General features: G+C 55.5%; 2 protein-coding genes and 1 long non-coding RNA gene across 6 annotated transcripts in view; 1 reads left to right on the forward strand and 2 right to left on the reverse strand.

The window, feature by feature from the left end:
• The first annotated feature begins 1,672 nt into the window (after positions 1-1,672).
• LOC118892173 overlaps positions 1,673-26,869 on the forward strand; it is a 52,170-nt gene continuing 26,973 nt past the window's right edge. Inside the window, exon 1 of the long non-coding RNA XR_005019248.1 lies at positions 1,673-2,556. This is a non-coding gene — a long non-coding RNA (uncharacterized LOC118892173). The remainder of the gene's footprint in view (positions 2,557-26,869) is intronic.
• Positions 9,947-14,378, reverse strand: NMRK2 (nicotinamide riboside kinase 2). Of its 3 annotated transcripts, XM_036846446.1 has the most exons (8): positions 14,176-14,279; positions 13,447-13,728; positions 12,321-12,411; positions 11,701-11,749; positions 11,460-11,616; positions 11,034-11,105; positions 10,551-10,657; positions 9,947-10,278 (listed from the first exon to the last, which is right to left on the reverse strand). In XM_036846446.1, exons 2-8 carry the CDS (start codon positions 13,566-13,568, stop codon positions 10,193-10,195), a joined length of 684 nt encoding a protein of 227 aa, XP_036702341.1. In that variant the 5' UTR covers positions 13,569-13,728; positions 14,176-14,279; the 3' UTR covers positions 9,947-10,192. The 3 variants fall into 3 exon arrangements, with proteins under 3 accessions (XP_036702341.1, XP_036702342.1, XP_036702343.1); XM_036846447.1 differs by lacking the exon at positions 13,447-13,728 and having other exon boundaries at positions 14,262-14,378; XM_036846448.1 differs by lacking the exon at positions 13,447-13,728 and having other exon boundaries at positions 14,176-14,313.
• ATCAY (ATCAY kinesin light chain interacting caytaxin) overlaps positions 21,597-26,869 on the reverse strand; it is a 35,842-nt gene continuing 30,569 nt past the window's right edge. For both annotated transcript variants that reach the window (XM_036846445.1, XM_036846444.1), the window contains 2 exons: positions 26,131-26,163; positions 21,597-24,155 (listed from right to left, as the gene is read on the reverse strand). In XM_036846445.1, the coding sequence (XP_036702340.1) occupies positions 24,146-24,155; positions 26,131-26,163 (43 nt within the window). In that variant the 3' untranslated portion in view covers positions 21,597-24,145. The remainder of the gene's footprint in view (positions 24,156-26,130; positions 26,164-26,869) is intronic.

The raw sequence follows: 26,869 nt of genomic DNA on the forward strand, positions 1-26,869 counted from the left end.
TGGTTTTGCTCTTACGCAAAATGGGAGTGTCTTCTTGCCTGCTTCTTGAGACGGGGGGTGGGGGTGGGGGGAATGAACCGTGGGAGCCGTGAATCCTGTCCCTCCAGCTGGCGAGAGTCAGGCGGGACCTGCCCTGAGGTTCGCTTAGGGTTTGGCTGCCGTGTGTGCAAGGAAGGTGTTGAAAGCCTGTGTTTATCTCAGAGCAAAGCTTGCGCAGAGGATAGCGAGTGAGGGAGGCTGGGCTTCCACTGCCGGCTCTGCCCCGAAACTGCAGCAATCCCCCTCCCTGCCTGCCGCACAGTGGTGGTGCCCCCCCACCCCCACCCCGAGACGCTATGAGGAGTCACCGGGAACCTGGAGAGCACTGCGGAAGCTGATCAGGTCAGAGGGATGAGACCTCAGACCAGCAGAGCTCGTGTCCCCGGGCAGGTCAAGTTCTCCAAGTGGACGTCGTGACACCAGCTGCAGAGAGAGACGGCAGCAGGCACAGGGGTCATGATCGTGCCTCTAGAGCCACTCGGCCCTACACCCCCGCCACTGGGGAGAGGAGAGGGTCTGGGAGGGCTCAGATTTTGGGCAGTCAACAGAGTCCAAGCTTTATTAGATTGAAGTCACGAGGGTCAGAGAAGGTCAACATCATTATCGCTTAGGTTCCAGCTTGATCTGGTGGCTGAGCTCTTGAAGGGAGCATAAATTTGGCAAAACAGGGACTTCCCTGGCGGTCCAGTGGTTAAGACTTCATGCTGTCAATGCAGCGGGCACGGGTTCCATCCCTGGTCAGGGAACTAAGATCCCGCATGCCCGGCAGTAAGTAAACAAATAAATTTGGCAGAACAGCTCAAGCAAGTGCTTCCGGTGAGTCTTTACAACTGACTTATTATCTTTGCTATTGTTACTTCTCTTGTCTGATAACAGTCTTTCATCCCTGCATTCTTTTGTTTCCTTAAGCTCATTAATTATTGAGACCTGTTCAAGGACAAACACTGTGGCCAGGCTTAGATCCCAAAATGGCTTAGGCAAAAAAATGGCTTCTCTAATGTCAAGAAAGCCGTGTCTGATTCTGGTTCTCTGGGACCCCTACCGTATCTGCTTACATCAGCTCCCTCAGGCCAGGGTGCATCACTGGTGAGGCAGCGTGGGGCTGTGGCAAAATGCCCTCCCGGGCTGGGCAGGGACAGACCTGCTGGTCGTGGTTGGGCTGCTGAGCCAGAGGCTCTTGGGTCAGTGACTTGTATTTTTTTTTTTTTTAATTTATTTATTTTTGACTGTGCTGGGTCTTCGTTACTGCGCGTGGGCTTTCTCTAGTTGTGGCAAGTGGGGGCTACTCTTCATTGCAGTGTGCGGGCTTCATTGTGGTGGCTTGTTGCGGAGCACAGGCTCTAGGTGCACGGGCTTCAGTAGTTGTGGCACCCAGGCTCAGTAGTTGTGGCCCACGGGCTCTAGAGCACAGGCTCTGTAGTTGTGGCACACGGGCTTAGTTGCTCTTTGGCATGTGGGATCCTCCCAGACCAGGGATCGAAACCCGTGTCCCCTGCATTGGCAGGCAGATTCTTAACCACTTGCACCACCAGGGAAGGCCGTTTTTTTTTTTTTTTTTTTTTTTTTTTTTTGGCCATACTGCATGGCATGCGGGATCTTAGTTCCCCGACCAAGTCCCACTGCAGGGTAAGGGGTGGCTGGATGCAGGACGTCTGACACGGACAGATGAGTAGACGGCTCTTCATTAGGCACAAGGACTGACAGCCCCGGGGAGAAGGACGCCGCAGGCCCTGCAGGGCACTTGGGGCGCAGTCAGGAGCAGGGTGTGCGGGCAGCCTTTAGTGACGAGAGGATGAGGTGACCTCCAGTTCTGTGGGAGGATGTCACTGACTTGCTTGAATCATTCCGTGGGCTGGCAGGGCAGTGACAGCAGGAGCCCAGCCGGTCCCTCGGTCCCTCGAGAAGGAGGGCCTTGGGCTATCCGACCTCATCGGCGGCAGCTGTGAGGGACCCTCCGTGTTTTCCTAGCGCGTGAGATTCGCCCTCAATCGAGGCCTTCACCACGGCTCGCGTTAGTCATGCGCCGTCTGCAAAATGAGTCAGACAGGCCTGGGTTTGATGCAGCCCAGTTGGGCTCCTGGCTCTCGGCAGACACGGCACCTCTGTGTGTGTGCCAGCTTTGTCCTTAGGGACAGTGGTTCCTAGGGTGGCAGCGAGGGTTAGAGGCAAGGGTGTGTCAGGGTCCAGCACACCCTGGGCGCCCCCTCACTAAGCGTGTCTTGTTAGATTCGGGGGCTCGGGCGCAGGAGTCACCAGGCCATGCTGGGTCCCCTGCAGCACTGCCTGCCTCTCGTAGGGCAGAGGGCTGTCCTCGTGCCACCTGTCCTGCCCAGGGGCTGCGCGCTCACAGCTGCTGTGCTCCTGACCATATTTGGGCAAGAGGCGGCGGCCGCTATTAATAACCAGCGGGGCCGCCAGGGCCCGGGGTGGTCTATAAAGCCAGACCCACCAGCCCTGAGAGGCTCCTTCAGCCCCCGAGACCTTTAGCCCCCCTGTTGTACAGAGAGAAAAAGAAAAGTAAGTACCGAAACCATCCCCTTGTCCCTCTGCCCGGCCCCACTCGGTGGCCTGAAAAGTGAGACACAGAACAGTGGTGAAAGACATACCCCATGCAAAGGACGTCTGAAACACAGCCTTGGGGGCAATTAACCGGCCCAGGTGGGAAGAGGGCAGTGAGGGGGGAGGAGGAGGAGGAGGATGGGGCTGGGGCTTCTCCTCCCTGATTCTCCTTGTCCTGGAGGGGAGAGAGCCGGGGACCCCTGCCCTGGCCAGGTGACCCCAGGATGCATGTGTGTCTTGCAGTGATGGCCGTGGTGTCGGCTTCCCTCGGGGAGTGCGCGGCTTCCTCCCTCCCTCCCACCGCCTGCCACCCCGACTCCCCTGGTGTCCTCCACCCCACCCCCCGGGGTTTTGCATTTTTGACGGTCCCTGTATGGGCAGGACTTCCAGACCCCTGTGGAAGTGAGCCCTGATTGCATGATTGAAAGTTGCCTCTGCACCCCCCTACCACCCGTTCCCCTCCGGGGCTTGTTGAAGAGAAGCTTAAAGGGAACGGGGAGGTGATGAGGACATTTCTTGGGCGACCCAGGCTCCCCCCAGAATGTGCTGGGAGGACTTGGGGGCGCTCCTGAGCGGCAGCGGAGGGCATATGGCTGCCCCTGTCCGTGTCGGTCAGCCTGCTCCTCCCCCAGGCACTGGCTGGCCCCCTAGTCTGCCCCAAGGATGCCCCCTCAGGGGCCTGGCAGACAGGGCACCTGAGGTGGAGGCAGCCTTTGGAGGTGACCGCCCTGGCCCTGTTGGGACGTGGGTAGGGCAGGCAGAGTAACTGCTGATCAAGATGGCCGCTGAGTGCTCCTTGACGTGAGTGGCAAGTGCTTGGGGTTGGGGGGGGGGGTCCTGAAATAGAATGAGGAAAGGAGGGGCCCGGGAGCTGGCTCTGCAGCCTTGCCCCACCGCCTGGAGCCTCTCCCTCCATCTTTCTCCCCCGATGGCTGTTAGGACATTTGGGGAAGGGCCCCAGGGCAGAGCTCTGGTCGGGGGACTGTCCAGGGGCCCGCGTGAGGACGCTTCTCATGGAAGGTCGCCTGTCTGTATGTCTGTGGTGAGCTGGGGTGGGGTAGGGTCTCCCTGGCAGGGCTTCCGAATTGGGGTGGCCTCAGAGGAGCCAGGTTCCAGCGAGAGACCCGTGGGGTCCCACCCACCCGCCTGGGCCCCCAGCAATCCCAAGGCCACACCTCCTCCCCCACGGAGTGAGCTCCCTGGTGCCTCGATCGAAGATCAGGGTTGCGGGCAGGCCAGGCCGAGTTCCCGGGGGGTGGGGGATGACTTGGCCCAGGAGGGTGTCAGCCGCGGGATGACTGGCACGTGAGTGTGTGTGTGTCACGTGGGTGTGTGTGTCAGGGTCTGTCCCATCCTGGGCTCTCAGCCTTCTCTGCACATCGAGTCCCACTTGGGGCGCCTCCAGGGGGTGGTTTTTTGTTTTTTTTTTTTAAATTTATTTTTTAATTTGTTTTTGTCTGCCTTGGGTCTTCATTGTTGCGCGCGGGCTTTCTCTAGTTGCGGCGAGCGGGGGCTCCTCTTTGTTGCGGTGCACGGGCTTCTGATTGCGGTGACTTCTCTTGCTGCAGAGCACGGGCTCTAGGCACGCGGGCTTCAGTAGTTGTGGTACGAGGGCTCAATAGTTGTGGCTCACGGGCTTAGTTGCTCTGCAGCATGTGGGATCTTCCCAGACCAGGGCTTGAACCCGTGTCCCCTGCAAGATTCTTAACCACTGCGCCACCAGGGGAGTCCCGGGGGGATGGGGGTTGGAGCCAATTCTCTGCCCTTAGTCCAGGGTGTCTCCCCTCGGCACTGCTGACCTTCGGGCTGGATTGTTCTTGGCTGTGGGCCTGTCCTGGGCGCTGTGGGGTGTGGAGCAGCATCCCTGGCCCCCACCCCCTCGGTGCCAGGAGTCCCCCAGTGTGACAACCACAGATGTCCCCAGACGTTGCCCAGTGTCCCCTGGGCAGGGGGCAGAATCGCCCCCCAGTTGAGAAGCACTGACCTGAGGTTGTTCTTGGCCTTGAGCGTTCCGGGAAGGTGGAGTGCTTATCCCTGGGCCTCCCCGGGATGATTTTAGGGGAGGGATCGGGGGCAGGCCGTCTTAGTGTTTGTAGCGACATGCTTTCAGGAAATTCAAGGTTTCCCATCCACAGCAAGGCCATGAAGTTTCCTCTTCCAACGAATTTAGTTAAAATCAATAAAATGAGCGAGACTCATAAAGAAAACTAATAAATACCATAGTAATTATAGGGGAGTCTGCGGCCCCAGCCCTGTCACGAGGGTGGGAGGAGAACGAACGGCCTCAGAGGGAGGCGCTGGGGGCATCGGGAGCTGGGGGGCCTCCTCCGGGCCCGGGGTCGCAGGGGAGCCTGGCGGTGACTGGTCCTGCCGCCAGCCCAGGCAGGACAGTGGGCACAGTTGTGTCCCAGGCGCACCAGCCTGGCCTGGAACCTTGTCTCCTTCCTTTGTCTGTGGCCTGCGGCTAAGGGACTCCACCTCCGGGAGCCTCAGTTTCCTCATCTGCGGAAAAGGAGTAGGTTGTACTGGTCACAGGAGCATGGAAGACAATTCCCAGCGCCCCCCCCCCCCCACCGCCGAACACCGGACAGGGGTCCAGCAGGTGTGAGTGCCCTCCCCGGGGTTGGGGGCCGGCCTGGGGCTGGGGGGGCAGGCCTTGGGCTCCTCGTCCCAGTGAGTGGCAACACCTGCCACAAAACCCCAGCAGCAACGGGCATCCGAAGCCCAGGGGAGGACGCTGAGGCGCAGGTGGCACGTTACCTGCCCCGGGGATCTCTCTCTAGGAAGGGGCTGAGGCGGCCGGGTTCTGGAGCCGCCCTCTCACGCTCTGGGCTGCCCGGTCTTAGGGCGTCCCGTTCTGGGGCCTGGGGAGACCGCCGGGCACTGACCTAGGGGGTGCTTGGTGGACGTGACAGGGGCACATCAGGTTAGTCTTGGGGTTCTGTCTGGGGAGGGCAGGGGCTGCAGGAAAGGCACAGGTTAGCCCAGCTGGAGTCCACACTGTGCCCAGAGCTGCCCAGCCCAGGGGCAGGTGGGGCCGGATTCACTGGGCCCATCAGGTGGCTGTGAGAGGAGTGAGAGAATCTTCCCGAGATACGGGTAGGAAGACGGAAGGCGGATGGGGCGAGGGTGAGCCGCCTGGCACGCCTCCTTGGCTGGAGACGGTCCTGGGTCAGCATTTGACAGATGTGTTCAAATCTCAGCTCCGCTGAGTGACCTTGGGCAGGTCCCTTTCCTCTCTGAGCCCTAGAGAGGCGGGTCATAGAATAATCCGACCACTCAAGATGGTCGGCCCCGATCAGGGTGACAAACTGTCTCAGTTTGCCTGGGCCCGGCCTTTCCCAGAATGGGGAACTTTCAGTGCTGAAACTGGGAAAGTGCTGTGCAATCCGGATGAGGTGGTCCCCCATCCCGCTACTGTTCTCATAGTGACCGAGGTGTCTGGTGGCCAGGCAGGGCTCTGGCTGCCCCGGAGCCACCTCTCCCGTGTCCCTGTCCCATCCTGGACTATTTCGGGCCTGGTGACCAGAGGATAGCCTCACTGTGCTCTGTGACTGTGACAAAGGGCAGGCCTTGGCAGGCTCTCCGAGGCTCCCTCCACGCCCTGCCCCAGCTCCCACCTGCCCTCCAGGACACAGTGGGCTCTTCCCGCCACCCTCCACCCCAGACCTTGCATACACTGCAGCCATCAGCAGACGCTGCAGGAAATGTGTGATTTTGCCGGTGCGGACTTGAGGGTCTCTAGCCCAGCCCCCCAGCTCAGCCGTGTAGCTTGAAAGCAGCCACAGCTGACACATACTCGAGTAGGCGTGGCTGCCAGCCAAGACAACTTTATTTATAGATGCTGAAATTTGAATTCCATGTAACTTGCATGTGTCATGAAATTTAATTCTTATTTTTTTCCATGACCATTTAAAAATGTGAAGCCATTCTTAGCTCGAGGGCTATACAAAAACATGCAGTGGGCTGGATTTAGCCCATGGGCCATACTTTGCTGCCCCAAGTACTACACACCCAATAAACATTTGTTGAGTGAATAATGTTTAGTGCCCCATTAAAGCAGGCACTAATTTATTAGCGTGACAGTTACGTGCTGTTAGCGAGTATATGGGCATTTGTGCATTTTTGATTAAAGTCACAGTGTTGGAAATGCTACCGAATAAAATAAAAGTCACATTGGGTGATTTTTTTTTTTTTTTTTTGGGCTGCGAGGCTTGTGGGATCTTAGTTCCCCAACCAGGGATTGAACCCAGGCCCTCGGCAGTGAAAGCACTGAGTCCTTCTGGACTACCAGGGAATTCCCTTTTTTTTTTTTTCTCATCAAGACCCAGAGGACTTTAAAAAACAGCTTTATTGACATAGAATTAACATACCATTCAATTTATCCATTTAATGTTGTAAACTTCAGTTTTTGGGGTATATTCACAGGGTTGTACAACCATCAACTAGGATCAGCTTGAGAATATTTTGGAAATTCCCTGGCGGTCCAGTGGTTAGGTCTCTGCACTTTCACTGCCGAGGGCGCAGGTTCAACCCCTGGTCCGGGAACTAAGATCCCACAAGCTGCGTGGCACGGCCGAAAAAAGAAAAAAAAACTTGAGAAAGTTTTATCCCCACTAGGAGCCACTCCCCACCCCTCCCCAGCCCCTGGCAACCACGAGTCTGCTTTCTGTCTCTGGATTTGCAAGGTTGGTCCTCCCGAGGCCTCTTTTCCCCCTGGCTTACAGATGGGCATCTTCTCCCTGTGTCCTCACATGGTCTTCCCTTGGTGTGTCCCAACTTCTTCTTATATGGACACCAGTCATACTGGATTGAGGCCCACCCTCACGACCCCATTTTAACTTAGTGACCTCCAAATGCAGTCATACTCTGGGGTCCTAAGGGTCAGGGGCTTCAACATACGAATTTAAGTGTACACAATTCAGCCCATAATAGTGTCGTTTGCTTTTTGGTTTTGTTTGTTTGAAGCAAGGAGAGTCTTAACAGATTCAAATCCTGCTCAAACATACCAGGACATGGTGTTCTGAGCCATTAGGTACACAGCTTGTCAATGGCCTGGCAGGGACGGGAACCCAGCCCCTCCTGACTCTCGGCCTGTGGGCCCTTTCACCTCTGTTCTGCAGCCCCCAGCAGACTAGCAGATACGGTGACCAACCATCTCGGTTGGTTGGTTCTGAGGGATTTCTGGGGAAGGAGGACTTTCCATGCTAAAGTAAAGGGATGGGATTTCCCTGGCAGTCCAGTGGTTAGAACTCCGCGCTTTCCCTGCCGAGGGCGCAGGTTCAAATTCCTGGTCGGGGAACTAAGATACCGCAAGGCACGCAACATATTTAAAAAAAAAAAAAGTAAAGGGAAAGTATTTGGAAAATAGGGACAGTTGGTCACCCTACTTACTAGTGATCTGCACTGGGTCTTCAGGTTGGTGGGGAAAGGGCTGCATGAGGCCTTAGCTGAAGCTAGTGCCAGGGATGAGCCCCAGGCCCGGCGGGGCCTCCCGGCTCTGCTGCCGTCCATCTGTCCATCTGCTTACCACTCTCTCCTTTGTGTTTTGCTCTGTGCTGGGTTGTGAGGCCACAGGGGCAAAGGGCAGTGGTGATTGCACCGCTAGGTGATTTCTGTTGGCAGGAAGGCTGTGTTTAGAAGGGGCAGCAGCCGAGTGGGAGGCTCCCCCCAGCTGGGGCACAGGAAGTGAGCGGTTTCCCAGGAGCCTGGGACCCCGAATCCAGGGCAGGACAGGACTTGTAGGGCCGACCTGCTGCCCAGCCCATTCTGTGGTGAAGGGCAGGGAGCCTTGGGGCACATGGAGACCCCACTCCATGGATGCCACTGCAGGAAGCTCAGAGGACAGTGGGAGTGTTGTGTGGCAAGTGAGGGGCAGGGCTCTGGACACCCACACTCCTCGCCCCACAGCCTTCTTGCCACCGACTGCAAGTACAGCATGAAAGCACACGGAACCCTCACTGCCCCTGTGCCCTGATCCTCCCTCCCTGCATCCCTTCCTTTTCTTTTTATTGAGGTGAAATTTCCATAACATACAATTAATCATTTTAAGTGAACAATTCAGTGACAGTTGGTGCATTCACAGTGTTGTGCAACCATCCATCACCTCTAATTCCAGAACATTCTATCACCCTAAAAAGAAACCTTGTCCCTATCATCCGTCACTCCCGCACCCCCCCTTCCCCCCCAAGCCCAGCCCCTGGCAACCATGAGTCTACTTTCTATCTCTGTGGATTTGCTGGTTCTGGACATTTCATATACGTGGAATCATACAGTGTTTGTCCTTCTGTGTCTGGCTTATTTCACTGAGCATCATGTCCTCAAGGTTCATCCATGTTGTACTGAGTGTCAGACTTTCCTTCTTCCTAAGGCTGTGTGTGGATGGACCATGTTTTGTTTATCCATCCATCATTTGATGGACTTTTTAGGTTGCTCTCACCTTTTGGCTACTGTGAATAGTGCTACTTTGAATCGTTCATGTACAAGTTTTTGTTTGAACACCTGTTTTCAATCCTTTTGGTTAATCTTCTCTAGGAGTGGAATTGCTAGGTCATATGGTAATTGGTTTTTTTTTTTCCCCCATAATTTCCAAATGTTCAATGGCTTTGTCCAAAACTGTCTACACTTCAGGTTTTTCCTGCCCTTCTGGACTGAGTGGGGTGGGTTGCTACAGTTCCACGGCTGGCCCTGGGGTATCACCCTCAGGTCAAGGGGTACCCTGTCCTCCTCCTGTCTACCCCTGCTCCGTCCACCCTCCCCCTCCCCACCCTGTCTTCAGTCTCCACGGGAGCCTTCCAACCTCCCTTGGGCAAAAAGAACAGGGTCTGAGGAGACCTGAGTTCAAATCCCAGCTCCCAAGCCACTGACCATCTCTGAGCCTCAGTCTTCCCATCTGTGAAATGGGTGTATACGATAAACTGCCTCACCAACATTCTAGGGAAGGTTCAGGGAGATGTGGTTCCTGGGACAGAGAGTGTGTCCTTACGAGCATCCTGGGTCATGAGAAGTAGGTGTCAGCTCCAGTCACGGAGGAGGCGCCGGGGTGCAGTGACAGCAGGGCTCAGCTAAGAGCCAGGGGCACCCTCAGGCTTGGCTGACCTCCCAGCCCCTGCTCTGGGCCGTGCTGTGCTGTTTTTTGAAAGCTGGCAGGAAATTTCCCTTTTGAGGAAGCTAGGCCCAAAGACCCTCAAGCAGCCACCCAGGGTCACATTGCCATGGGTCCAACAGGTGGAGACTGTAACTGCCCAGAGCCCTTGGTGTCGCCCCCCCGATGCCACCAATGCACCAAGGAGACGGGGCAGGAGGGTCCCTCTCAGCACCTCGAACACAACAGGCTGCACCCCAACGATTAAAAAACAGGATCAGGTTTAATATGTAAGCCGCCATCAAGGTTACAGAAGCATCTCGGGACAGAATGCCCGGGCCCTGAGATGCTGGGCTGTGAGTGGGGCCTCCACTCTCATATGTACAGACTTCCCCAAAGGGAAATGGTCACGCAGTGTCTGGCTGGGATGCCGCCAGCCTGGCCGTACTGTGGCCGGAATTGTGTCTGGGTCCCTGCATTGGGGGCTGGGCCCCTCCTCTCCAGCCACACCTAGGAGCGGTTCAGAAGCGAGTTCTGAATGTCTTCCAGGACTTGGTGGAAGAGCTCCTCGCGGGACTTCGTGCCGTCCAGGTACACTGAAATCAGAAAGGCCACAGTCAGGGGCCCTGGGAGCCCAACCGCGGCCCGGGTTACTGGGGCTGCCGCCAGGAGGCGGGCGGCCAGCGCACAGAGGACTGGAGGACTGCTGGTCAGGAGGAAGCTGGCCTGCAGAGTCAGCCTGCGGGAACAGACCAGCCTCTGGGGCCCAAAGCGAGAGAGACTGGTGGTGAGACTCGAGGAGGGACTTTCAGGTTTCCCAAATGGTCCCAATGGGGAGGAGCTGGCCTCATCTTACTCAGGGACTTACCCACTTCCACGCCATTGGCCTCCATCTCCCGCTTATACTTCTGGTACATAGGCCACACGTGGCCGTCGAAGAGGCCGGGGGGGTCGGGGACCATGTAGCGTCGAGTACTGGGGAGGGAGATGGGCGAGAGTGAGCAACACCCATGTCACCCAAGGGTGGTGCCATGAGCAGAGCCTGGGGTGCGGGAACTAGGTCGGGGCGGCACCACTGAGAACGGGGACCCCACTGATTCAGGGGCCCCGTGGTGGGGCCTGGGTGCCCCAACTTCCAGCATTTTCCCCGGTGGGCCTGGGAGATGCCCAGGGTAGGGCATGGGTGGGCCACACTCTCCAGGCCCCAGGCTATGGGCCTCTGGAACCCAGCACTGGCCACCCAGGTGCCTGCTGCCCGTCAGCCTGCAGCTTCAGGGTGGCCGTGTGTCCAGCAGGCATTACCCAGTTTCCTGGTCCCACCTGGGAATGCAGACAGGGCCCCCAGGCTCACCTTCTCCTCCACTTGCACTCTTCGTACGGGACGGTCAGGAAGTACCGTCGGCTATACAAGTCCACCAGGGGCCTGGCAGGGGTAGGGGACCCGGTCAGCGCCCGTGGGTCAAAGTACACAACCCCCCATGGCCTTGGCCTCCAGGGACATTCCTGGGTGATGAGGGCTGGTTGGGGGAGGTGTGGCGGTTTGTCTGGGCTGATTAGGTTAGGGATGAGTGAGGGGACCAGCATCGACCAGCCTCCTACTATGCCCACATTAGCCCCCCACCCTGAGGATGGAATCCTCCCTCTCTCCCAATTTGGATGGGCCCAGAGAGGTACGATGTCCTGCCCAGGGTCACCCAGCAAGGTTGTCCGTCAAAATAGAGACTTGGTGACCTAGGAGGGCCCGGATTGTCCGGGGCCCAGGCCTGGAGATGCTCACTTGTAGCTGTAGAGAAGGAAGCCTTCCAGGATGAGGATGTGGGTGTCTGAGGCGTCCAGCTGGACACTGACCCCGTGGGCACGGGCGAACTTCCGGGGGCTGCTCATCCAGGCCTGCACGGTGCTCAGCATGGCCTCCATGTCCAGGGACTCCAGCACTGGGGGCGGGAAAGCGAGTGTTGGTGGGGTGGGGGCCATGGGGCAGCGAGGGCAGGGGGCGCGGGGCTGCCGTCCGTCCTTACCGTCCCACTGTTTGAAGCCGTCCTCCCCAACTGCTATTTGGTCTTGGGGCTGAAACAGAGGAGCCCAAGCCGCGGGCTCAGTGCCCGCCTTCCCACCTTACCCCACCCTGGGGTGACAGCGCCTGGAGAGCCCCCAGTGAGGGTCTGGGTGCCCCTGCCTGCCTCGGCCCCCTGCAGCTGATAGTCATAGGCTCCGAGGTCCCAGGCGGGGGTGGGGGGGGGGCTCCAGGCTGGCATTCAGAACCCCTCCCCAACCTTGTGACTGTTGGGACCAGGAGCGGGGGGATTTTGCATCTATGATCTAGTTACTCCCTCACCCTCCACAAAGCATCAAGGGCGGGCTCAGAGCCCATTTTGCAGATGGGAAAGTGGAGTTGCAGAGGATAAAGGGTACCACCCAGGTGGCACGCCCCCTCTGGGAACCGCAGTTTCCCCATCTGTCCCATGGGGAACCGGTGTGCCGTGAGAACGTGCCAGGCACGCAGTAGGTGCTCAGTAACCGAGATCGCCGGTCCCTCGATCTCCCGACTCGGGTTAGCCCAGGGTGCCCCGGGAGGGGTCTGCTCCCCTGAGTCTCCTTCTCGGGGCTGCCACCCCCCGCCCCCGGCCAGGGCAGCCACCTTGAAGAAGTCATCCTGGTGGATCACACAGCAGTTGGGCAGTGACTTAAGGAGGCTGTTGGTCAGTGTGGTCTTGCCGCCGTTGGTCATGCTGTGGGGAGAGCATACACGTGAGGCTGCCTGGGTCCCCTCTCTGGACCTGTCCGGGTCTGAGGGGCCCCCAGGATCAGACTCAAATCTAAAACACAGGCCTGTAGGGACTTTCCCTGTGGTCCAGTGGTTAGGACGCTGTGCTTCCACTGCAGGGGGTGCGATTCGATCCCTGGTTGGGAACTAAGATCCCGCAAGCCAAGCTGCGTGGCCAAAAACAAAACAAAGCAAAACAAACACAGGCCTGTAAAACAGTAGAGCTAAGAGGGTATTTCTATTCATGTTAGGTCAGAGGAGGCTTTCTAATCAGCCGATCTGGGCTGCCTGGCCCACTACTGCCCACTGCCCACTAGGGCCAGGCAAGGGCCTGTGCTCACCTGCCTGATGAAACAGAGAAAGGGGGCAGAGGGTATGAAAACAAACAAAAAAGCGAACACAGTCTTGGCTGGGGTCATGGAAGCACTGCTTTCTGTGTTCAGACTCGTCCAGTGTTACTGCAAACCCAGGAGGGTGGTGCCCGGAGCTCGAGGAAACTGAGGCCCACGTGTGACTTAGCCTCAGCAGGGCTTTAAAAAAAGCCAAATTGTTAAAGCAAGTGCAAACTGGGGGAGAAAAAAATATTTGTGATAGGAAAACCAGCAGTTCACTGCAAAACCGGGAAGAGATAATCACCTTATGACAAAGGGAAAGGATTATTAAAAAAAGGAATGGGCAAAGCCGGGTGACCACCTCATCCTGGTGTGCCCGGGACGTCTCTGGTTTTAGTGCTCAAAGTCCCAAATCCTGGGGACCCTTCAGTCCCAGGAAAAGCAGGACAGATGGTCACCCTAAGGACTCTGGACTGCGGCCGCTGAAGGACAGAGAAGGCTAACTGTCAGGCCTTTCTGGAAATAAGTGTCCCCTTGACCTGGTTGTCCCTCGCCTAGGAATCAGGGGTGGAAAGCTGGGTGTGGAAGGGGGGGGGACCTGCAGCCGTTTAAAAGGGCCAATGGGAAAGGTGACCCCCATACATTAAGGAGAGCAGGTTAGAACATACCTGATGTTAATTTGACTTGTTGCTGAAAGATACACCGTGCCCTCAGGGCCGGCTACAGAACGTGCAGAAATGGAGGGCCCTGGTCTCACTCTATTAGGAGTTTCAAGAGGGTGATGGAGCATCAAACCAAGAGGGGGAGGACCCAGGGCGACCTCCTAGGTGGGAGCGCCAAGCCAGCCCTGCTTATGCGAAATGCTTCCAAGGCATCATCTTAAAAAGGCCTGGTTACTGGTAATAAATCTCCAGGAAGGCAAGGCCCCTGCCTGGGGTCAGCAGAAGTGGCTGCAAAGGCAGGTGCCACACAGTCAGGGGAGTGCCATTCTGGGGACCCCGCAGCACCTGCCCACGTGCCTCCCTGGGGTCGGAGTTTCACCCCCCTTCCCCGCCCACGCGCCTTAAGGAAGGTCGGCCTGGGCTTTATAAAGTCTTCTATTCCCCCCCCCCGAATCTAGTCAGGGGTGCGGCATGGGGAAGTGACTTCCATTTGGAAATTTTAAATTGGGCCCCGCGCCCGGCCCTGCGCCGAACAGAGGGCAGAGACACCTCCCCGCACTCCGACCTTGGGCATCGGGTCCCTGCGACACCAGTCGCCAGGCAGCCCTCCATTCATTCCCCGGCCTCCTGCCCAGGCCACCTCGGCCCGCACAGGAGAGCACCCGGCCGGCCTCTCCCGCGAGCTCCGCGCCTTTTCCCTCGCGGGGCGGTCCGCCTGGGGCCCTGGACGCTCACCCTCCGATGCCCACAATGTACTTCATCTCCGCGCGGAGGAGCGGCGGGGACCGCGGTTGGCAGGCCAACTCCCGACTCCCTGGTACCTGGCTGGGCCCGACTCCTTAGTGCGTCCCGGCTTCATTGAGAAAACCCTGCGCCTTTATAGGTTGGGGCAGCCCGGAGGCCGCCTCCAGGGAGGCGGCCCACGGCCTATGGGGAGCGCGGGCGGCGCGGTGAAGCGGGGTGGGGGGGGAGTGGCGGGGGGTGGGTAGAGCGCTGGGGGCGCCGCACCTGTTCCCACTGGATGGAAATAGCTCCACGCTGTCTTTTGCCTAAATTAGTCACGGGTCGGCCGGGCAGGGGGGTGAGGGTGGAAGTCACCCCGCTGCCTCTTCCCCCCTCCTCCTCCTCCCCGCCTGCCCCCTCCTAGCCAGACTGCCCACGGGGCAGATAACCAGCCACACCTCTTCCCTCCCTAAAAATATCCAGCCCGGTGTGTCCCCTCGCCTGACCCTGACATTAAGGCCGGTTCTGGGGGCTGAGAAAAGGAACTCACCCCCCTCCCTCGTCTCCAGCGACAGCAGCGGGCCAGCCCCAGAGGTTCCACACGGCAGGGGACTTCCTTTTCCAAGGGGGTTGATGCCAAGATGAGCTTAAGCTTCGTTCTGGTGACCCTGGCCGCCAGGAAATCTCAGCGTGACACCAGGGGCTGTTCAGCGGGCGCCCATGTGAGGGCTGGCGTCACTGCGTTTGGCCTCAGGCCTCTCAGCAGCTAGGGGGTGGGGTAGGCAGGGCCCTGCTGATCCCCGCCCCCTTACTGACCAGATGGGACCACATACCCCACCCCGCCTCCCCACCAGAGGAGACCTTTTGGTTTCACGACCCCTTTTCCACTCTTGAAAAGGACTGAGGCCCCGGGGAGCTTTTGTTTAAATGGATTATCATCATGGATAATATTTACCACGTTATACATTAAAACTGAGAAAAATTAAAGGTTTGTTAACTTTAAAAAATGGCAACCAGGGTCTTCCCTTGTGGTCCAGTGGGTAAGACTCCACATTCCCAATGCAGGGGGGGTGGGCCTGGGTTCGATCCCTGGTGGGGGAACTAGATCCCGCATGCCGCAACTAAGAGTCCACATGCTGCAACTAAAAAAAAAAAAAAAAAAGACAACTGATCACTACATGGTCACATAAACATAATACATATATTTTAAATTTATTTATTTAATTTATTTATGTTCGGCTGTGTTGGGTCTTTGTTGCTGCACGCGGGCTTTCTCTAGTTGCGCGTAGCGGGAGCTACTCTTCGTTGCAGTGCGCGTGCTTCTTATTGCGGTGGCTTCTCTTGTTGCAGAGCATGGGCTGTAGGCGCGCAGACTTCAGTAGTTGTGGCATGAGGGCTCAGTAGTTGTGGTGCATGGGCTTAGTTGCTCCACGGCATGTGGGATCTTCCCGGACCAGGGACCGAACCTGTGTCCCCTGCATTGGCAGGCGGATTCTTAGCCACTGCGCCACCAGGGAAGTCCCAAATATAATATTTTTAATGAAAAATAATAACATTTTTTAAGAATAAAAAATTAAGGGAGTGGGTTTGATCAAATTAAAAATTTCTTGTGCATTGAACGACATTATTAAGAAAGTGAAAAGACAAAGCAGGGTGTGGGAGAAAATTTTTACAAGTCATATATTGATATATGGTAAGGGATTACTAGCCAGAATATATAAAGAACTCTTACAAGTCAACAACAAAAAGACAAACGACCCAATTTAAAAATGGGCAAAGAATCTGAATCGACGTTTCTTCAAAGAAGATATACTCATGGCCAACAAACACGTGAAAAGATGCTCAGCATCGCTGATTATCAGGGAAATGCAAATCAAAGCCACAATGAGACACAACTCACGCCTACTAGGATGGCCATAGTCAAAGAGATGGACGATAAAGAGTGTTGGTGAGAATGGGGAGAAACGGCGACCCTGTGTGTTGCTGGTGGGGATGGAAAATGGGACAGTCGCTGTGGAAAACAGTTGGCGGTTTTATGACCCAATTTCACTTCAAAGTGTCTACCCAAGAGAAATGAAAACATATGTCCCCACAGAAGCTTGTACATGAATGTTTATAGCAACATAATTCACAGGAGCCAAAAGGTGGAAACAACTCAAGTGTCCATCCACAGATGATGGATTCACAAACTGTGTTCCATCCACACATGGAATATTATTCAGCCATGAAAAGGGGTGAAACACTGACACTCGCTACAACATGGATGGACCTTGAGAACACAGTGCTCAGAGAGAGAAGCCAGACACAGAAGGACACACAGTGTGTGGTTCCATTGACGGGAAACGTTCAGAACAGGCAGAGCCACAGACACAGAGAGTGGGTTCCTGGTTGTCAGGGGCTGGGAGAGGGAAAATAGGGAGTGATTACTTATATGGTGTTCTTCTGGGGTGATGAGAATGTTCTGGAATTAGAGGTGATGGTTGCACAGCATTGTGAACGCACTAAATGTCACTGAATCGTATACTTTACAATAATGGCTAGTTGTATATTATGTGAATTTCACCTCAATTAACAACAAAAAAAACTGAGAACCTTTCCAGCTACAATCACAGGGAAGGGACATGTAGCTACAGCAGAAGGTTCAGAAAGATACCCCGCTGCTGCCTGTGAGGATGGAGGACGGGGCTGTGAGCCAAGGATGCAGCACCTCTAGAAGCTGGAAAAGGCGGGAACTGATGCTCCCGTGCAGCCTCTGGAAGGAACCAGCCCCGCCCACATCTTGATCTTAGCCCCGTGAGACCCGTGTCAGTCTCCTCACCTCCAGAACTGTCAGAGAATAAATTCATCTTGTTGAAATTAAAAAAAATTTTTTTAGGTAAAAGAGTGATATTCTACATTTTTGCAAATCTCTTTAATATCTGGTTTAGAAGGATTCTCACATCTGCTTGTCGTTCAGCCCATTTCCGTAGTTGTCTCGGTTGATGTATAGGAAGAAAACCCAGCTTCACACAGAGAGAGGAGGATTTTTCGCCTTTTTAGGTCATCGTGGGTAGTCTTCTTTGTCCTACACCCGAACTGGGCAGGTAGAGGTTTATGAAGGTGGCCTGTTCTCTTTCATTCTCTGCTCCATTAAAGGCCATTGGTCTATCTTTGCACTTTGTTTTATTTTTCATTTTATTTTAATTTTTAATTTTTATTTTTGGCCACACTGTGCGGCATGTGGGATCTTAGGGGAGCACAGAGTCTTAACCACTGGTCCGCCAGGGAAGTCCCTGTCTTTGCACTTTGAATGGATCTTTTGCTCATGTGTGATTTTGACCTTGAAGACCCCCTGAAAGGGTCTCAGCAACCACCACCCTCACCCACACTGGACACACTTTTAAGAACCCCTGGTTAAGAATCCTGCATTTGAATCTTGGTTCTGCCACTTGCCACCTGGGGGAGCTCAGGCCCCACCCTTGCCTCTCTGTGCCTCACCTGTTCTCATCTTTATAAAGGGAGGCTGCTGGCCCCAACCAAGGGAGGGAGGCTCTCTTTGGCCTTGGGCTTCCACCTCCAGGAGGCTTTATGAAGGGAGGATACCCTGCCCTACCCATCACTTACCTGTCCCTCAGCACCCAGAGCTGCTGCCACAGGGCCTTCATACATGCTGTTCTCTCTTCCAGGAACCCCTCTCCTCTTACCCAATCCTCCTCCCCTGGGCTAACTTTAACTAAGCCATCCTGTGTCAGCTTGGACGTCCGTCCCCTCCTCCAGGAAGCCTTTCTGGATCCCCATTCCCTCCTGGGCAGGCAGGGCCAGATGTGTCTTGTTCTCTGATGTGTCCCGGGTGCCTAACAAGGGTGGGTCCACAAAAGGCAGAGGCTCCCTAAATGGTAGCAGAGGGAATGAATGAAACAGGGAGGGGCAGGAGATCTTTGAATCCAGCCGCCGGCACGAGGGGATTTCAGCAAGAATCTGCTAAGTCAATGTAGCCAGAATCCCCCCCTTACCCCTCACGTCTCCTCCTAGTGATTCTCTGTCCACTGACCCCACCGGCTCCTTGGCTGTGAACCTTCTTGCCTGTGCTGCATTAGGAGTGGAGCCATTGCAATGGCTCCTGAGTACAATCCGGTTTTACAGCTTGAACTGTCTGGCACTGGTTTTTCTTTAAACCAACTACCTCTGTATGACGGCCAGAGGGAGGAGCTTTGTAAAAACCCAGACCAGGGGCTGTCTTTCCTCTGTTTCAGCTCTCCTTTGCCACACGCCTCCCCATTCTTATTTGCATTTAAAAGAAGCACAGGGACTTCCCTGGTGGTCCAGTGGTTAAGACTCCACGCTCCCAATGCAGGGGGCCCGGGTTCGATCCCTGGTCAGGGAACTAGATCCTGCATGCCGCAACTAAAGACAAAGATCCTGCATGCCACAACTAAAAATAAATAAAGAAAAGAAAAGAAAAGAAGCCCACTGTCCTCACGCCCAGGCCCTGCCCTGTCTGGACCCCCATGACCTCCCTCACCCCCCCGATTCCACCGGCAGGACCCGCTGTGGCCAAGACAGCTGCTGAGGGCCAACCAGTGGTGGAGACAGAAAGTGATGGATCTTGTTGGTAACTGGTTAATGGACTCACCTAGTGGCCTCAGGCAGGACTCGCCTGGCACAGAGGTCAGGAGAGGTCACTGGGAGCAGTGACCTTCACTTCAAAGGTGGCCACCAGGGGCAGAGTGAGCAAATGGCCAAGACAGGGTTCTTGTCTACTGGCTCCCACCCCCTTCTCCCCCGTCCAGCCCCTTCTGGGTCTCAATTGCCTCTCTTGGCAGCTCAGCGTGGCCGGACCTGTGACACTGAGCTCCATCAGCTGCCCCGTAGGCAGGGGGAAAGCCAGCTCTGGGTGTGACCTCTGGCTCAGTTTCAGTGGCAAGAATTTCCTGGGAGCCTCCTTGTGGGGCATGTGGCCCAAGCCACATGGTGACATGCCCAGATAGAGGCCCTGGCAGGGCACTGCTGGGAGGCCTCATGGTCGGCTCACCCTGGCACATGGGCTCCCAGGGCAGACCTGCCGATCCTCAAACAGCCCACTGGTCCAAGGTTATTAAAAGTGACCATCCTGTCCCATAGTGTGAAACGTCCAGAACAGGCAAATCCACAGAGACTGGATTCCTGGTTGTCAGGGGCTAGGGGAGGGGTGGTGGGGGGTGATTGCTAATGGGGACGGGGTCTCCTTTTGGGGGGATGGAAAAGCTCTGGACCGGAGGTAATGGCTGCACAACATTGTGAATGTGCTGAATGCCGCTAATAGTAAAAATCTCCCCCCAGCACCCCGCTGCACTCCAGCCGCCCTTCATTTTCCTGCTCCTGGTTCACCCAGCTCTGTCTGGCCTCCAGGACTTTGCCCTTGCTGAGCCCTCCGCCGGGGACACCTCTCCGCCCACCCGTTGGCCTAGCTAACTGCTACTTCTCTCTCTGGTCTCCAGTCACCGAGGACCCTCCCTCTAGGGACCCTTCCTGGACTTTCCTCCTGGTCCCCAGTGAGGCCCTGGTTCCCTGTGTCAAGCTCCCCCACTGGGCTGGGAGCAACATAAGGGGTGCTTGGGCCCTGCGGGATCCCCAGTGCTCAGCAAATGGATGAACGAATGGATGAATGAGGTTCGCAAGAACCCCCTTAGGATAATCAGAGACTCGGTGGGGTGGGAAAAAGGGGCGGGTCCATCCCCTCCAAAGAGGGCACCCCCTGATCCCAGCACCAGCTCTGCCATCTTCAACACCTCTTCCTCGCCGCCTCCATGCCAGCTCGCCCGCTCTACTTGAGGCCCCCTCCCAGCCCCCGTGAAGCGACCTTCTCGCTGGGTGAAGGGCACCTCACTGGACATCAGAGGGGCAGGAGGGCAGAGGCAGGTGGGCTGGCACCTGCCAGCTCCTGCCATCAACCTGATGGTGACTTTGTGTGGACCTCACACCTGTCCTGGCATCCCTGCCACCAGCAGGTCCCAAAATCCTGGGCGGGGACAACGGGAGGACTCCTCTTGTACCTGACATGGGAGGGTCCACTCTGACCCTTTGAGGGGCACAGCCCGCTATGTCCTGCAGCTGACAGAGGGTCGTGGGTCTCCAGCCAAGCGATGGGGTGGCCGGGGGTGGCCCAGAATCAGACCTCAGACCAATCACTCAGGGTCCGGGTGACCCCAGCTGAGCCACATACCCTCTCTCTGCCTCAGACCCCCCTCTCAGTAACATGGGGCCTGTGCTAGGTTGGACTCAGACTATTATTATTACTGCTACTGTTATTATTATTGTGGTATTATGATTTATAATAAGAAACATAGTTGGACTTAGTTCCCAGTTCCCGGCACACAACCCTTAAAACCCTTGTAATTTCCTACGTCAGAAGAGGGAACATCTTTTGATATATACTTTTTTTTTTTTCGGAAATTTTTTTTTCTTGGTCACACTGCACAGCATGTGGAACTTCCCCGACCAGGGATCTAACCTGTATCCCCTGCCGTGGAAGCGTGGAGTTCTAACCACTGGCCCACCAGGGAAGTCCCTTTTATGATAATATTTGGTCTTATGTCCTCTGTGCCTGAAAAGGCTCCAGATAATAAAGATGAAGGAAGCATCCTTTGCTTTCATAACAAGCCCTTTCAACCACACCTGAGTTTATGCTACGAGGTGACTTTTGGAAACGCCCTATAACCACAGGATCGGGGCTGGTGGCCAGGGGACCCCACTGACCCTGGGATTAGAGGGACGGAACTTTCGTCAACGGCCAGTGGTGTAATCCATCATGCCTCCATGAAAATCCCCAAACAATTTTTGTAGAGCTTCCGGTGGGTGGACACAGGGAGGTGCTGGGAGGGTGGTGCCCAGAGGGGGCATGGAAGCTCCGCCCCCTTCCCCACACATCACCTTTTGCATCTCTTCCATCTGACTATTGCTGAATTGTACCCTATTCTAGGACCTGAGATTGACTGGTGTCTGAAGTCAGGGCCGTCTTGTGGGGCTGAACCCTTAGCCTGTAAGGTCTGCCCAAACCGGTAGTGTCAGGATTGAGATAAATTTGTAGGATATCCAGCTGGTGTCTGCCCGGGATTGGAGAATTGCTTAACACTAGTAATTAATATTATTAACTGTTGACTAAGTTTGATTCCAGAGAAGACTGGGGACAGGAAAGGAACCTGAATCACAGACAGGCAGAGCCAAAAGGGGCCTCGGGAAGAACCCAGCCGGGGCTCCCATTCTGCAGATGGGAGATAGAAGCAAGAGGAGATATAGGCCATGGCCCAAAGTCACCCAAGGTTGCCTGAGGTCGCTTGGCATTGAGCTGTGCCCCCTCCCATCCCGTGAAAACTCCTCCCTCTGCACCGCGACCAAGACCAGTGCCACATCCCTTGGACGTGGACAAAAGTCACAAACCTCCCTTCTCAGTGATAGTTTATTCATTTCACATAAAAATCCCCCAAAGCTCATGGAAATGATGCCTTCGTATCACGACAGTAATCAGAATGAATTGTTTTTGTTTTTAAAAACCACAAAACTCGCCGTCGGAAGGATGGGTGTGTGAACTACGACTTGGGGAGGGACTTATGATGCATCCCGTGTGTCACAAGAGGAAAACGCAATGTTCCTTTACAAGGAGGGCTCGACATCCGTTGCATCTCAGCCAAAAACTGCCCCGCAGATACAAATCTTTCGCAAAGCCGATTTCAGAGGGTGTGGGTAGCAGCCCTAGGTGCTACCGAGGACACAGTGGCCCCGTATGGACGGAGCTGTGCCTCAGAACTTCACACACCTGTGGACAGGTGGCCGACCTAGAGACAGCTACCCCGGGGGTCTCTCTCTGTTCTGGAGGGGCTGGGAAGTTGGGTTGGGGTCCTTGGTTCCACTTGCCCGTTGTCTACGGCTGCTGGTGGTCCGGAGGGGTGGTCGGTGGGCCACGGTGAACCAGGGGGTCCGTGCTGGAATTTCTTGTTATGCTGCAGGCTCCTTGAGGGTGGGATGGGTCTGCCTCTTTCGTCCTTCTGTCGCCTCTGCAGCCGCTCAGTAATTGTCGGGTTAGGTGGAATGCATCTGTTCCTATCCCGGGCTCCTTTTTCTCCTCCAGTGGAGCACCGGCTTTCCAGGAGTTATTGCATTTGCTGTGGACTTGCGGGGCTCGCGGGTCACGTGTCCCTCTCAGCTGAGCAGAGCCAGCCACCTGAACCTGGAGTTCGGGGTGACCTGGCAGGTGCCCAGGCACCTTTTAGAAAAGGAGGCGCTCTGGGCAGGGGTGGGGGACAAGCGGGCCCAGGATGGAGCGGCCTTTCGGAGGGCAGCCTGCAGAGGCCCATCCACCAGCCTCTCCTGCCTCAGGCTCCGTGTAACTCATCTGCGCCTGGAACACGGTCCCTGTCCTTTATTTGACATTTGGGAAACAGAGCAGAAACACAAATTAAAAAACCCCACCAGACGCCCAAATGCCCTGGCCTCACAGGAGCAGTGCTGGGTTCCAGAAGATGCAGGCCCGAAGCTGCTTAGAAACCCCGAATTTTCCAAGGCGGGAGCCACTGGCACTTGGGGTGGGACAATTCCTTGACATGCAGGAAGCACTGCTGTCCCTTTCGCTCAGCACTGAACGCCACTGGCTCCCTCCTGCCATTGGGATAACCCCAAACACACCCCCTTGATGTCCCAGGTGGAGAAGCATTCAACATCTCCTTTGAGGCCAAGAATCTCCTACTGGGAAATTATTGGGGGAGGGAGGGTCAACCAAACCTGGATGACACCCGCTAAGAAGCCAGCTACAGAGCCAAGAGGGGCCGGACGATGCACCTGCTCGACTTTTGCTCAGATTCATAGAAACAGAGACTCTCAGGGTTGGAGGGGACCGCAGAGGACCACTTTGTGCAAGTACCATCCAGCCTTTTCTTGAATGCCTCTAGAGATGGGGAACTCACTCCCTTTAGCGCCCACCTGACTGGCGTTTCGACCACATTAGAAAAATGGTTTTTTTTGTCCTAAGGATATCTGCTTCCTTTGAATGCAGGTGGTCGTAGCATCCAGGCCGCTGGTTTTTATTCTCCCCAGTGACCTTTGTAATACTCGAACGTTCAGTACCCTGTATCTTCCTTTTTCTCGATCTGCGTTTCTGGGATGAGCTTATTTCAGCACTGGTTTCTCGGCCTCTGTTCCTGGTGGGAGCCCAAGGGGCGCATCCCAACCCCGTGTTGTCGGGGGGATTAGGGAAGTGGGGAGGCTCATTCCCTCGGTAGGAGGTATTGATTGGGATTGCCCTGTGGCGTGGCCTCCGCGTTCAAGGGGCTTGAGAATGTTCTAGATTGAGGGGGATGTGGTTTTGCAACTGTAGAACAAGGATGATTATCAGCGGCCCTCACTGGTGCTGTGGGCTCTGATGCTCCCTAAGAAGGTGGAAGTTATAGGAGGCAAGGGGAGGGCTGTTCAAAGGAAAAGCTGTGAGTTCAAAGGCTGGGCAGTGCCCGGGGGGCACGGTGCTGCTGGGGGTGGGGGCTGAGTTTCCAGGCCAGATGCCCAGGGCTGCGGGGGCTGTTCTGGCAGGAAAGGCACAAGAAGGAATCCAGACCTGGCCAGGGAGTCGATGGGCATCTGTGGCTCCAACCTGAACCAGGTGACAAGCAAGAGAAGGGTCCTGACCAGGATTCTGTGCAGTGGTGTGGTGGTGGTGGTGGGGGGTCTCTGAGGCCACCAAGGACACACAGGCCATGCTCAACGCTTCTTGCTCTTCTTGGCCATGAGCTCATGAGTGTGAGAGGGTGGAGAACTGGGTCCTTTTCCAAAATGCACTAATACTGCATCATTAAAAAAAAAAGTTTTCAAGCAGCTGGAAAGGATGTTGGGTTTCAGACGTGGATGGAGGAGATGGACACCCCCCGGAGACTGTGACTCAGGATGAGGTGGGGACAAGATCCAGGGTCAGAGGGCGTCCAACAGAGGTTTCCTGGCATCTGGGATCTTCTTTCGTGTCCTCCTCTGTGCTCACGTCACCTCAGGACATGCTGGAGAGGCAGAAACACAGTCAAGTTATTATTATTGTATTTAAAGAAAGTGGAAAATGTTCCATGCGTGGGGAATCCAAAAGAATGATCTGATCGGCTTCGGTGTGCCCTCAGCAGCAAGAGTGGCACCTGCCTTTCAAGGTCTGCCACCTGTCACCCACCTTCTAGGTGTGGTCCTGAAGGGGACTTCTCTCTTGGTGCCCCAGCCAAAGAACAAGGCCCCAGGGCTGGTGCCCTCGATCAGACTGGAGGGAGGCTTCATCTCACCCATCTACTCACCAGCCCATCTGTCCATCCATCCACCCACCCACCCATCCATCCGTCCATCCACCCATCCATCCATCTGTCCATCTACCTATCCATCCATCCATTATTCATTCACTTATCCATCACCCATCCACCTATCCATCCATCCATCCATCCATCCATCCATCCATCCATCCATCCACCCACCCATCCATCCATCCATCCACCCATCCATCCATCCATCCGTCCATCCACCTATCCATCCATTATTCATTCACTTATCCATCACCCATCCACCTATCTATCCGTTTATCCACCCATCCACCCATATACCTGTCCATCTACCTATCCATCCATCCATCCATCTATCCACCCTCCCACCTACCCACCTGTCCATCTGTCTGTCCATCTGTCCATCCATCCATTGCTCCCAACCATTCCTTCTTTTATGTATTTAATCATTTTAAACATGCTTGTTTTTATCATCTCTACCTGAGGATTCCCAGGAGGAGGTCTAATGCTGCTATTTGTTGTACCCGCCGACTTTTTCTCATGGTGAATGATTTCCTTGCGTGTTTTGTGTCTGTGGATGGGAACTCAGCTCCAGAAGGACTGAGATGGTCTTGTCAGAAATGCATTGAGAACTTGCTTCTATTCAGTGTCCCCAGGGCAGTACTCATCTAAGATGATTTTTGATGTTTATTTCTCAGCTTGGGGCTTCTTGGGTCACATGGGTAGTATTAAGGCATGTGGCCGGGCCATGTAACATATTTGTAGCAGAGTGTGTGGTCAAGGATTAACCCTGCAGGTTCCAAAGAAAGGTCTGGCCCTTGCCTGGCTTCTGGGAGGTCACCTCTAAGCCCTTGGAACGTCCTTCCTGATAAGAGTATCTTTATTTGCCTGGGACCTGGGGTCACCCTGGATAGTCTATGCTGACAATGTGATTTAAGGCAGGAGCCATGGACCATGTGGTATCAGCTCAACCTCTGGAGGGACTAGAGACTAAGGTCAGCCACGTGGGTGGTCCACCATGCATATGACTGACCCCCAGTAAATACCCTGGACACCAGGGCTCAAATGAGCACACCTGGTTGGTGACACTTGGTGTGAATCACCACACCTGGCTGCTGGGAGAATTAAGGGCTGTCCCAAAACAACTCCCCTGGGAGACAACAATTGGGAGCGTGCACCTGTCTCCCCTCACCCCACCCCACGCTCTTTTTCCTATTGCTGACTTTGAGCTGTACCCACACTTCCACTTTAATAAACCATAACTGTGAGCAGATCAGCTTTGCTGAGTCCTGTGAGTCCTTCTAGCAAACCACTGCCCCCGAGGGTGGTCTCCAGGACCCGTGACACACAGGGAGGCTTTTCCTGGCATGCAGAGCCAGGCAGACACACTGAGATAGGTTGTGGGCAGACAGTGCCCCCTCTGGCTGAGTAAAATCCTGGGCTTCAGGGGGCCTGGCTCTGGGTGGACATCTCAGTCAGGGCCGCTGTGTGGCTCAGCTCTGGGGCCTCCCATTAATGACGCCCCGCTGGAGTGGAGCAGGGACCGGCTGCCTGGCCCCAGAGGAGGCCCCGTTGTCATGGTAACCACGGTCTCCCTGCCTCCCTGGTGCAGCATCCTCCCTCCATCAACAATAAGTCATGAGGCACTCATCCCAGGGTAGGTTCCACTTAGAATGTTTCCAAAAAAGGTGCCAAGATCGCCCCGCTTCCCACCCACCTTGTTTCCTGATCTTCTGTGGCCAGAGCAGACCTGTGGGAAAAGGAAGGAGTCTCAGCATTAGTTGCCTGTTTGGGGACCCTTGGCATTTGGCCATGAGACCCATGAGGGCCAATATGGCTTCACCCTGATCTGGCACAAAGCAAGTGTCAGCACGTGTCAGCTGTGTAACAAATGAGCCAGGACAGGCAGTCGTGAGAATGGCTGAGCCCCTTCGCTGCCACAAAATGAAATCACTATTGCTGCTCCAGGTCCACCCATTGGGAAGGCTGAACCCATCCACTGGGACCTGCACAAAGGTCACCAGCTGGAACCTTCATCTGAGAGCAGATCTTGGTCTCTCGGCCACATCAGCTGCCCCTGGTCCCCGTGCTTGGCCTGTGCTGGATGCAGGGTGGGAGGAGGAGGGGGCAGTGGTCCCAAGATGCAACCGCTGCCCTCAAGGAGCTCAAGGACAGGAGAAGGAGGGTACGACAAGAGAGGCAGACCTGAAGAAAGAGACAGGAAAGGTGTGAGAGGCCTCTAGAGGCCAGGGAGGGGGTCGTGCCGTCTGTCTACACATCCCAGGGTGAGGCACTAAAGGACTGTCAGTAGAGAGTTGCTGGATTTAAAAAAAAAGGAGGGATTCCCTGGTGGTCCAGTTGTTAGGGCTCCATGCTTCCACTGCAGGGGGTACAGGTTCTATCCCTGGTTGGGGAACTAAGATCTCGCATGCTGCGGCCCAGCCGGGAAAAAAAAA

This window comes from Balaenoptera musculus, chromosome 3, assembly GCF_009873245.2.
Source record: "Balaenoptera musculus isolate JJ_BM4_2016_0621 chromosome 3, mBalMus1.pri.v3, whole genome shotgun sequence".
NCBI classification, from domain to species: domain Eukaryota; kingdom Metazoa; phylum Chordata; class Mammalia; order Artiodactyla; family Balaenopteridae; genus Balaenoptera; species Balaenoptera musculus.